Source organism: Heterodontus francisci, chromosome 22, assembly GCF_036365525.1.
Source record: "Heterodontus francisci isolate sHetFra1 chromosome 22, sHetFra1.hap1, whole genome shotgun sequence".
NCBI lineage: Eukaryota > Metazoa > Chordata > Chondrichthyes > Heterodontiformes > Heterodontidae > Heterodontus > Heterodontus francisci.
In genome coordinates, this window is record NC_090392.1 from 61,343,785 (window position 1) to 61,356,196 (window position 12,412).

The 12,412-nt window shown below is 41.6% G+C and overlaps 1 protein-coding gene across 3 annotated transcripts; it reads right to left on the reverse strand.

Annotated features, from left to right (window-relative positions):
• Nucleotides 1-3,441: 3,441 nt before the first annotated feature.
• LOC137381386 (mth938 domain-containing protein-like) lies at nucleotides 3,442-11,754 on the reverse strand. Of its 3 annotated transcripts, none has more exons than XM_068053907.1 (4): nucleotides 11,647-11,754; nucleotides 9,002-9,143; nucleotides 5,355-5,450; nucleotides 3,442-3,858 (listed from the first exon to the last, which is right to left on the reverse strand). In XM_068053907.1, exons 2-4 carry the CDS (start codon nucleotides 9,131-9,133, stop codon nucleotides 3,718-3,720), a joined length of 369 nt encoding a protein of 122 aa, XP_067910008.1. In that variant the 5' UTR covers nucleotides 9,134-9,143; nucleotides 11,647-11,754; the 3' UTR covers nucleotides 3,442-3,717. The 3 variants fall into 3 exon arrangements, with proteins under 3 accessions (XP_067910008.1, XP_067910009.1, XP_067910010.1); XM_068053908.1 differs by having other exon boundaries at nucleotides 11,622-11,748; XM_068053909.1 differs by lacking the exon at nucleotides 11,647-11,754 and adding an exon at nucleotides 10,628-10,861.
• Nucleotides 11,755-12,412: the final 658 nt, after the last annotated feature.

Below are 12,412 nucleotides of genomic sequence, written 5' to 3' on the forward strand. Positions count from 1 at the left end.
GAGATGAGAATGTTTTCACACAGCAAGTTATTATGATCAGGAATATACTACCTGAAAGATTGGTGGAAGCAGATTCAATAGTAATTTTCAAAAGGGAATTGGATAAATATTTAAAGGGAAGAAATTGCAGGGCTATGGGGAAAGAGAAAGGTGTGGATTAATTGGATAGCTCTGCCAAAGGGCTGACATAGAATCAATGGGCTGTAAGATTCTATGATGGGCCAAATATCCTTCGTCATCTGTGAGAATCTTATGATATTGTGATGAGATTTCTGACTGAATTGTCTTTTTTAATGGCAATTTACAGCTATGGTCCTGAGCAACAATGAAATCACACTGTTGTACATTGATTCACAGAATTCAAGTCCAAGTGGGAGATGCTTTTCCTGCACAGTGAAGCAGCTGTGTAGCTTCATACTAATGAATATGGCTAAGAGATAACAGAAGCTTCCATTTTGATTTACATATCTCATGTTTTTTAGATCAGATATGTCTCTGCTAAATAGTTTGGGATATGGGCCATCCCAGCTTTAAGAAGAACTTCCATTTATCATGTCCTAAAGGCATCCCGATGAAGTTTACTACCTGAATTACTTCTAAGTATAATCACTATTATTATGTGGATAAACATGGCAATTTACATACAGAAAGGGCCCCTAAAAGCAACGAATGAATGACCACAAAATGTATTTTTGGCAATGCTGTTTGAGGGAGGAATGTTAGTTAGGTCACATAAATTTCTGCTCATGTGATCTTTTACATCCACATTAGTTTGAAATGTGACAAGGAGTTGCACCTCCACCCCTGACCACACCAATCTGTCCCTTATGCAGGGCTCGATACACGCATAGGAAAAGCAGCTACCACCTTTGGCTGCCTCGCAAAACGCGCATGGGATAACACCAAGCTGACCCGTAGGACCATGCTGATGGTTTATAAGGCCTGTGTTCTCAGCACCCTGCTGTATGGCTGTGAAACATGGGTGACTTATAGCTACCAGGAAAAGAAGCTCAATGATTTCCATCTTTGCTGTCTGCGGCACATTATGGGTATATCCTGGCAGGACAAAATCACAAATGCGAAGTCCTCTCAAAGGCAAAGCTCCCAAGTGTGTTAGTGCTAATCAAACAGAGGCGGCTTTGGTGGATCCGACACGTCCGCAGGATGGAAGATGGTCGCATACCCAATGACCTTCTGTATGGCGAGGTAACTAGGGCCAGAACACCAGTGGGGCAACAAATCTCCACTTCAGTGATGCTTGCAAGAGTGACATGAAGGCCCTAAATGTTGACGATCACACCTGGGAGTCACTAGCTAGCAAAAGAGGGAAATGGCGGCACATCCTGTGGACTGGTGTGTACCATCATGATGACTAGTTGCGACAGCAGCTCGGCAACAGGTGCCAACATCAAAAACAACAGCTCACAGCATCAGTTAGCAGTTTCACATGTGGCACTTCTGGCGAAATCTGCCTCTCAAGGATTGGCCTTCACAGCCGTCAGCAAAGGTGCACCAAGAGAAGATACCCCACCTGATTGGATTGTTTGCTGCACGTCCATCATCTTTCGTAGATGGAAGGATGCCAATCAACCACAGAAATTTCTGCTCATGTGAACTAAAAGACAGTATCGTCAACTAAACTCCCACAGTACTGTGCTGAGGTACCTAATTATGTGCACAAATCCAGTGGGACTGAAACCCACAAAATTTTAATTCAGAGGTCAAGCTGCCACTTAAGTTAAACTTTGCAGAGAATAGGACACAATAACTCTTAGTTGGTAAAATTCAGTCAACATGGTTTGTATATGTGCACCAATTTATTTTATTCTTTCTCAAAGATATCTTAAAGAATCCTGTCCAAGCTTTGGTAAATGAAATCATATTCAAGTTTATATAGAATATTTTACCATCTGGCAATGCTGATGCAGCATGTGGTTAGCTGGTTGAACTGATTAAAGCTTTCACATTTTGAAACTATCTCCTGTTTACTAATCTGAGGTCACCTTCAGCTACATTGGTATTTCACAATGCACAAAAAAAATTTGTTCAAGAGCAGGCTAGTCATGGTAGTTACTCAAAGCGTCTCATCTACAAGCCACAGACCACTTCCTAGAAGTCCACATCTTTACCCACTTGGGTAAGAGAGTAGATTTCCACACGAAGCTGATTTTTTTTTTTAAGGTAGCTAAGTAATGAGTCATATCCAGTGATCTATTGCTAAATATATTTTCCAACTGGAAAATTATACTCAGCGACTGTCTGAGGGTTTTCTGTCTCTTGATGCTCCAGAATCCTTGACAATTATAGCAAAGTTGTTGTCATGGCGACAGCTGGTGCTCACCAATGGGTCAATTAAGATGTAGTTGATTCACTGATTTTCAAATTACAAGTGACTTGAAGGAAAGTAATTTAGGTCACGTTGTTACCTCAATTACATCAGATTTGGTGAGCTAAATGTTAATGCAATTTGAAATTCGAAGCTGTTTGAATATGCTTTAAATGCTAATTTCCAAACTGTGGTCCTTCAAAGTTTTTATAATCCCCTCCTTTCTCCTGCTTTAATGGGTCCTTTAGGGTTTATTTCAGCTCTTGCCTATTGCCATTAATTAGTTAATTAATCCATTCATTTCTTTTTACCTTGATTTTTTGGCTGAAGTATATATTTTTGTTATTGAAAAATTCATTTAAATGATTTTAGATAAAAGTATCCAGCAGTTGACATGAAATATTCTATTCTTGCAATTTTTTGCATCTAGCTTTTGTGTCCTAATGTAAAACAAACTTATTTGGGCTGTAGCACAGTGATACAGTACCTTGTGCAGCATCGTATGCACCTCAAGAATTCTTTAAGCTGTGGTGTTTTGGGAGGTCATTAGTTGTGGTTTGGCCAAAGGGTTTGGCACAGACTCGATGGGCCGAATGGCCTCCTTCTGTGCTGTAACCATTCTATTAATCTGTGAGCTGGTTGCGATTAAGTATATAAGTGAGTGTGGAACGTGCCTCTTGTGGGAAATTTATTTGACTCCATTTTATTTAGGTGAAGTTTCGTTCATGATTGTTCTCAGTTGTATAAGTTTTTGATGAATCAATTATATATTGTTACTGTGTGAGAGTCTTCTGCGCTCTTGGATGCTCTAGAATACTTAACGATAGTTACGGCAAAGAAAGTTGTCACGGCTACAGCTGGTGCTTACCAATCGGGACAGTTAAAATGTAGTTGGATTCATTAAATTTCAAATTACCAGTAGCTTGCAGGAAAGTAATTTAGTTCATGTTGTTACCTCAATTACCCAGCATCAATTCCAATCCCAAAGTAAACAAGATAACAAGCATCCACTTACTATTCTGGGTTACATACATACAAGGCAAATATCCCATGTTCATAGCATCCAATAGCCAAGGTCAGAAGTGATAATAATAGAGTTCAACATACACTTTAGCTGGAAGCTACAAGGAATGTTTATTAATCACTCAAACAGAAAATATAATTAAGCATTGCTTCACTGCAGTCCAAATAATCTTTTCAGTAGAAATTATAGACTACTAAACAGCGTTAATTGTTTAAATGGTTTTCAGAATCTGCTCTACTTTTCAGAACAGAAATTTTATTAGTTAGTTTGCCTTTGCATCTTATATAAAAAAACACAATGCTAAAACCAGGCATCTGAACATAACTGGCTATTCTCCTGTGGTCCACAAGGTGCTGACTCCGATGCTTCAGCAAGTTGAATGGAAGATTCCTCCGACAGCTACCCCCTCTTTCACCAGTTTGTTATACTGCTGCACAGCTTTCTCTGTTTGTAGAACCACAGCATCAACACCCTTACTTCTGATGAAAGACAATGTCGCTTCAGGCACCTAAAACCAACACTGCAAATTAGATTTCAATGATGCTACTTCAGTAGAAGAATTTGCACTCATTCCTGATTTGGGTCAAATTTGAATCCAGATCAAATCCGTAGATTACCATGCCACAAATGGATAATTTTACAAAACCAAAGGATAAATCTATTGATGTTTCTTTAAAACTTCAATTTGATAATACAATGGATGAAACCTAATACCACTATTCAAAAACATCCAGAAAGAACCAACCTGAGGAAAAACTTTTTTTTTTTTTACGCAGTGAGCCGTTAGGATCTGGAATCACTGTCTCAGAGTGTGGTGGAGGCAAATACAATCAGGGCTTTCAAAACCAAATTGGATAAGCACCTGAGGAAAAAGATTTTCAGGGCTACCGGGAAAGCCAGGTGGGGTGGGGAGAGGAGGTGGTGAGTCTAACTGAGTTGCTATTGCAGAGAGCCGGCACAGAAACTACAGGCCGAATGGCCTCCTTCTGTTTTGTAACCATTCTATGATTCTATGCTCTAAAGAGATCTTTACAAGTTACCATTTGTTTAAATGGTTTTCAGAATCTGCTCTACTTTTCAGAACACAAATTTTATTAGTTAGTTTGCCTTTACATCTTATATTTTAAAAAAACACAATGCTAAAACCAGGCATCTAAACATAACTGGCTATTCTCCTGTGGTCCCGAAGGTGTTGACTCCGATGCTTTTATTCTAACAAAAAGATCAAATGTATTCAAAATTTCTTTAAGGCCATTTTTAAAAAATCCAAATTGGGGTCTTGGTTTAACATCTGGTCTGAAAGACAGCATATCTTGACAATGCAGTATTCCCTCAGTACTGCACTGAAGTGTCAGCCTAGATTATGTACTTAACTTTTTGCAGTGGGCTTGAACCAACTGAACAGGTGAAAGTGTTACCAATGAGCATTACTAGAAATTGGGCACGGTGATGCATGAGGTTGGATTGGGTGAGCATGGATGAGCTTGATGGTCTTTTCCCACCTATCTTCTCTTCTCATGTTAGTTTCAGTTCCTGGACTATTATCATTGACGATCAACTGTCTGGTGCTCGCAAGTACACAACAGCAGCCTATGGGAGCTCAGGGAACATTCTTCCTTATGGTCCAATCTGTTTGCTCTTCCAAAACAGCAAACTATCTATGTGGACATTAACAAATGGAAATTCATGTCCTACTCTGTGGTTACTCAAGGTTGCTAATCGACACTAGCACCTTCAAAGTGTTTCAGGGAAATGTTATTAAAAATACTAAGTTTGTACCTAAATTTTTCTCAAGAGACATACACACATGCCATTAAAACTTAGTATTTAATACTGGCACTATTGTCAATGGAACACATTTATGACCAAATTTGAAAAATGATCTACCGATTGGACTGTGGTGAAAAAATTACATTTCAAGAAAAGCAATGGGGTCATCTAAGCCACAAGCAAGTGAAGTTTGATGATTCATTTTGTTCAATGTTTCCCTTAAAATATACTTACTTGCAATGCTTCATCCATCCCCCTTCCAATTACAAGAGTCTGAATACCTTTGTCTATAATCTCATTAATATCAGCTGGCTGAACTCCAGGTGTATGCTGAAAGAACATGGGAACAATATTCAAGATACAAACTACAGTTTCATGAAAAAGAAACTTTTTTTTATTCATGACTAGTCTTCGGAGTCCATCAAATTCTCTACGGTTGCCGAATTTCACTGTTAGGTGCTGTGATTGTTGACAGCCTCAGTGATCTGCAGCCTCCCCACTAAAATATTGTATAATCTTTTAATTCTTGTTCTAATGTATCCTATTCTATATGACCTGAGCCATCTACTAACTAGTCGCACATATAAACTCTTGGAATGTGTATTGAGAATTCAACCATCAGGCCCAAATACAGCTTGGAAGAGCTAGTATTCTGATATTTGCATAGTCAGACCCAATATGCAAGTGCTAAGACTGTCGGATGAATCTCAAAATGGCAGCAGTTCTTACCATGTGCTTCTTATCGTATTTGAGACCATTCTATAACCCTTAAAAGAAACTGGATTCACAACGGAATTTCAAGTGTTCTGGATTCTCTGCAGAAATTTTCTGCACAACGTATATCAAGAAAGCAAACTGTCACAGAGGACACACAGATGTATTTCAATGAAAAAGTTCCATTTATGTAACATTCGTTATATCAACAAGACATTACAGAATGCTACACCTTGAAGAAGTGAAAATGGACACCACAGGAAAGAACAGTCAATGGGATTCATGGGGGAAACTCTCCACTGGTTGGAGTCATACCTAGCACAAAGAAAGATGGTTGAGGTTGTTGAAGGTTAGTCATCTCAGCTCCAAAACATCACTGCAGGAGTTCCTCAGGGTAGTGTCCTAGGCCCAACCATTTTCAGCTGCTTCATCAATGACCCTCCCTCCATCATAAGGTCAGAAGTGGGGATGTTCGCTGATGATTGCACAATGTTCAGCACCATTCACAACTCCTCAGATACTCAAGCAGTCCTGTAAGAGGTTCCGTCCCCGTACCCCCTTACTACAGTTCTTAGACTTTGGGAATTACAAGAACAAAATTACACACGACACAGAGTTAGGCTGAACCACAAATTCGTTTAGTTAAAAAAAACCCTCCTAACATCCTGTTACAAAGACCTCTAAACTAATTTAAACCTTTTCCAAAAAAAACAGGCAAAACCCCACGTTTCTGCCCCAAATTCACTCAATTCAAAACTCAAACCCTGCCAGGATTTGGTTGCTACACTTAAAATTGTTTTAAAACTCTCAGCCTCAAATACCCCGTGGATTTGGCTGATAACGTACAATCCTCTACACGGTTGGCCCTTCCAGTGAGAATTTGTAGGTCCACGAGCCAGGTTGACCATTCCTGACCCTCCTTCTCGACTGCCGTGGCCATACTACAAACCCCTTCAAGATTTGACTGAAAAACTTACAATCACCCACACGTCTGATCATCACCAATGTTGATTGTAGGCCTGGACCTGAAATGACCAGTCCCCATCCTTCTTCACACAACTGCAGTGCCAAACCCTTCGATCTTGTCCTTTTTATGATGATCCTTATCGAAATATCATGAACACATCTCCTGAAGCCATCCTCCTGGATGGTCAGCACTTAGCACCTTTTAATCTCTTTCCTCTGTTACCTGCCTGGTCCAGACAGATCCATTTAGTGCTGATGTGACTTCCCTGACCGAGAACAATGAACTCCACCAAGGTGAGGTAATACAGGCTCCAAAGCTAATATCCATGAAAGAGGTTTCTCTCCTGCCTTGACCAGTTAGTTGTAATAATGGCCTCCCCAATCACTTAACATGATTGCAGTTATGCTGGGTCACTGTTATGATAATGTCCCAAATTCAACTCCTTTAACAGTGTCTGTTCTGTTGTGATGTTTGAAAATTGCAGCCTGCCTCTGTGTGCTTTGTGTTGAGGTTTGGCTCTTATTCACAGTACTAATGTCCGTGGGGGTTGGGGTTCCTTCCCCTTAGTCCACAAAGTCCAGTCTTAAAGTCCAGTTGGGGAGGTGGGGGCAGGAATTCCAATCCCACAGTCCGTGCCAATATACAACAAGATCTAGACACTATTCAGGCTTGGGCTGATAAGTGCAAGTTACATTTGCACCACACAAGTGCCAGGCGATGACAATCTCCAACAAGAGAGAATCCAAGCATCTCCCCTTGACATTCAATGGCATTACCATTGCTGAATCCCCCACTATCAAAATCCTGAGGGTTACCATTGACCAGAAACTGAACTGGACTAGCCATATAAGTACTGTGACTACAAGAGCAGGTCAGAGGTTGGGTATTTTGCTCTGAGTTACTCACCTCCTGACTCCCCAAAGCCTGTCCACCATGTACAAGGCACAAGTCAGGAGTGTAATGGAATACTCTCCACTTGCCTGGATGAGTGCAGCTCCAACAACACTCGAGAAGCTCAACACCATCTAGGACAAAGCAGCCCATCCACCACCTTAAACATTAATTATCTCCATCACCAACGCGCAGTAGCAGCAGAGTGTACCATCTACAAAATGCACTGTAGCAGCTCACAAGGCTCCTTCGACAGCAACTTCCAAACCTGCGACCGCTACCACCTAGAAGGATGAAGGCAGCAGATGCATGGGAACACCACCACCTGCAAGTTCCCCTCCAAGCCGCACACCATCCTGATTTGGAAGTATATCACTGTTCATTCACTGTCTCTGGGTCAAAATCCTGGAACTCTTTAACAGCACTGAGGGTGTACCTACACCACTGCAGCGGTTCAAGAAGGCAGCTCACCACCACCTTTTCAAGGGCAATTAGGGATAAGCAATAAATGCTGGCCTAGCCAGCGACGCCCACATCCCATGAAAGAATTTTTTAAAAATTAGGTAAAATGGATTAATAGGGCAGAGTTGAAAAAGTGGTTGACTAAAAATGTCGTTAGACTTCTGAAATCAAGGAGGAAGGAGGCAAGGCAAAATGGATTTGCAAAGGAGTTCTAGAGGGCAGATGCAAGACGGATAAAAGAATGGCTGGCAATGTAGAGTGAAGAGTAGGAGAAAGAATAGCAGAGGTGACAGCAGGTGCAAACAGTTGAGTAAGATCAAAAGGGCATTTTAAAGATGAGGATAACGATTTTAAAATTGATTTGTACAGCATGGGAAGTGGGTGTAACCTGACAAGGATGAAAGTAATGGACGTACAGAGCTTTAAGCAAAAAGAATGCATTAATATGTACCAATATTACTTCTGCTTTGCATTTATATATTATGATGATTCCTTTAGTTGTTGGATTCCACTGTTCAATGCTGTTTGCTAGAAGTGTCTATTGTGTAGGCTGAGCATTATATTTATGGAATTTGTATTTTTTTGTTGTTGTTCCATAAGTATTTACTTGAATTTAAATTAAATGATTGCATTGCAAAAGTTACAACATCTGGAAATGGCACCTACAGAGCATCTCCATGGACTGGTTTTCACAGCACACGTTCTACTTGAAACCCTTTGCATGTAGACAACAAAGTTTTTTTATCCAATATGCCAGCAGACAATATATACAGATTATACTGTTTTAAACTATGCAGTTTGCTAGATTACAATTAATTTCAGCATCTCAGGTCAAATCTCTACTCACACGAGTTCCTGTCTCTCTCCAGTCCCACGCTCGGTTTCCTCCTGGCCAGACTTTACAATCCTTGTACAGCGTATCACTGCCTTCAACCTTCATTTCTCCCCACCTTAATGATGCAATAGAGGGTGAAGTCATTCTTCACTCACTGTTGGGGTAGGAAAACAAAAAGTGAGCTTCCATAGCAAATTATATACTTAATTGGTTTCTATTTGATGCATTTAAAGGAACTGGCCAGGACAACATAAATGTGGCTAAGGCCTTTTAACTAACACTGTGTCTCCTGACTATGCAGACAGCATTGTCACCAAACACGTCCCTAAAGGAGTCACTGGAATGCTTAGCTAGCATTTCCAACAGAAGATTCCATTTTTACACAAATTATCAGATTTCCTTTCCCTTAGTTTTCTCTCTTTAAAGGCTTTCTCTCGTGCCAAAGTATGGATTCACACATGCAGACCTCCCAATAAACCATTCTACATGTGTGGCCCATAACCGTGAGTGTTTGCAGGCCATTTGGAAAACCACAAATGTAACACCTCTATTCAAGGAAGGGCAGGGAGCAGGGAGGATGGTACGGCAACAGGAAGCTACAGGCCAGTTAGCCTAATATCGGTCATTAGGAAAATGCTACAATCCATTATTAAGGAAGTAGTAGCAGGACATTTAGAAAATCATAATGCAATCAGGCAGAGCCAACATGGTTTTATGAAAGGGAAATCATGTTTGACTAATTTATTACAGTTCTTTGAGAATGTAACAAGTAGGTTGAATAATGGGGAACCAGTACATGCAGTATATTTGGATTTCCAAAAGGCATTCCATAAAGGTGCCACATGAAAGGTTACTACACAAGAGCTCATGGTGTTGGGGGTAGTATATTAGCATGGATACAGGATTGACTAACTAACAGGAAATAGAGTCAGGATAAATGGGCATTTTCGGGTTGGCAAACTGCAATTAGTGGAGTGCCACAGCGATCAGAGCTGGGGCCTCAACTATTTACTATTTAATGACTTGGATGAAGAGACGAGCGTATTGAAGCCAAATATGCACACATTACAAAGATAGGTAGGAAAGCAAGTTGTGAGGACACAAAGTGTCTGCAAAGACATACAGATCGGTTAAGTGAGTGGCACAAATTTGGCAGATGGAGAATAATGTGGGAAAATGTGAGGTTGTCCATTTTGGCAGGAAGAATAGGAAAGCAGTGCTTACATAGACAGGTTGTAGAATTCTGTGGGACAGAATGATCTGGGTGTGCTTGTACATGAATCACAAAAAGTTAGCATGTAGGTTCAGCAAGTAATTAGGAAGGCAAATGGAATGTTGCATTTATTGCAAGTGGGATGGAGCATTAAAGTAGGGAAGTCTTGCTACAACTGTACAGGGCATTGGCAAGACCATACCCCCAAAGCACTGCAGTTTTGGTCTCCTTACTTAAGGAGGGATATACTTGCATTGGAGGCAGGTCAGAGAAGGTTCACTTAGCTGATTCCTGGGATGAAGGTGTTGTCTTATGAGGAAAGGCTGAGCAGGTTGGGCCGATACTCATTGGAGTTTAGAATCATAGAATGGTTACAGCACAGGAGGCCTTTTGTCCCATGCTGGCTCTCTGCAAGAGCAACTCACCTGCAGCCAGGATGTTCTCAGGGTCCATAGAGGTGATCTTGTTGAAACATAAGATTCTGAGTGTGCTTGACAGGGTAGATGCTGAGAGGATGTTTCCTCTTGTGGGGGGCAATCTCTAACTGGGGGGAGGGGGGACACACAGTTTCAAAAAAAGTAGACTCCCATTGAAGATGGAGATGAGGAGGAATTTCTTCTCTCAGAGGGTTGTTAGTGTTTGGAATTCTCTTCCCCAGAGAGCAGTGGAGGCTGGGAAATTGAATATATTCAAGCTGAGTTAGACAGATTTTTGATCTACAAGGCAGTCAAGGGTTACAGGGAGCAAGGAGGAAAGTGGAGTTAAGACCACAATCAGATCAGCCATGATCTTATTAAATGGCGTGGCAGGCTCAAGGTACTGAATGGATTACTCCTGCTCCTATTTCTTATGTTATATTATATAGCACTGGAGAAGTTTAAAACACTTCCAAAGAGGTCCACACAGGCATTACAGATCTGAGACTCATCCATTTAAGCAGAGTAATGCAGCACCCTAAATAAAACAGCGCAGCATACCAGGTTTTATAGAGTTTGTAACAAAGTTATCACACACAATTACTGGAACAAAAATATATCACTGTTGCAGGTATGGAAACTTCTGCATCATCAGACTTGGCAACCCCCAGAGCTAGTGCGGTTTTACCCAGAGCAGATTGCTCAGGAACTGAATCCAGAGACTCGCCAACGTGGCAACCAAACTCTGCTCGCACAAATCCTCTGGATTTTACATTTTATTTTTATGCTAATTGCCTAGCTACAGCTGGATTTTTTTTAAAAAAAAGCAGGAGGCTGTAGCAATATTCCCGCTGACTGACAGCCTGCAGCAGATCAGCGGTCTCTTCTTGAATCTCAGCCCGGAGGCTCAGCTGGAGCGGCGGCCGACAAACCTTCCCTCAGCGCTGGGCCAAGCAGCGTCTCGCTCCCTACAACAGAAGCTAAGTTAAATCTTCCCACCAACCTCCCGCTCCTCCGCCCCCTCCAACCTCAAGAACGCCGAGAGAAGTTGCCGGTCCTCGAAGCCGCCTCACCCCCAGCAGCGCCCACGGTCGGCACAGAAACGGCAGGTCGGGGCCTACAAAAGCCTGAGCTTCCTGTGCCACCCTCCAATTACAGCCCCTTAATCCTGTCTTGAGTATCCATCAGGGTAAACTCATCAGGGCTGTACCTCGAACTGTGTCTAAACTATCAAAACTACTTATCCAACATCCAGTTCTCCATGAGCAGAAATTTTACCCCAATTAAATATTGGGAACACCAAAATTATTGCCTCCAGTCCCCGCCACAAACTCCACTCCCTGGCCACCAACTCCATCTCTCTTCCTGTTAACTATGGCTGAGAGAGACTATTCGTAAGCTTGGTGATCTTGAGATGGGCTTCTGACCACAAGTGCGCTGCCCCAAGACCACCTGTTTCGACCTCTGTAACAACACCCGACTGTCCCTGCCTCAGCTCATCTGCTGCTGCAACCCTCATCCATGCAGTTGTTATGCTCGACTTGATTATTCAATTACACTTCCAGTTGGCCTCCCAAATTCTACCCTCTCTGAATGAGTTCATCCTAAACCCTGCTGTCCATATCACACATCACAGCAAGGCCCATTCCTGCAGTCGCTGACCTACACTTGATCATGGTTAAACATTTCAATTTTAAAATTGTCATCCTTGTTTTCAAATCCCTCTATAACCTGACCCCTCCCCATCTTTGTAATCGCCTCCAGCTTCACACGCCAGTGACAGATAGCTGTTGT

Bases quoted from the DNA above. Each gene is read 5' to 3' on its own strand.
- LOC137381386 (XM_068053907.1), bottom strand. From the start codon at position 9,133: ATGACTTCACCCTCTATTGCATCATTAAGGTGGGGAGAAATGAAGGTT. The intron at 5,451-9,001 runs GTGAGTAGAGAT...ATGTTCTTTCAG, and splicing joins GGAGAGAGACAGGAACTCGT to CATACACCTGGAGTTCAGCC. The intron at 3,859-5,354 runs GTAAGTATATTT...TGTTGGTTTTAG, and splicing joins GGATGGATGAAGCATTGCAA to GTGCCTGAAGCGACATTGTC.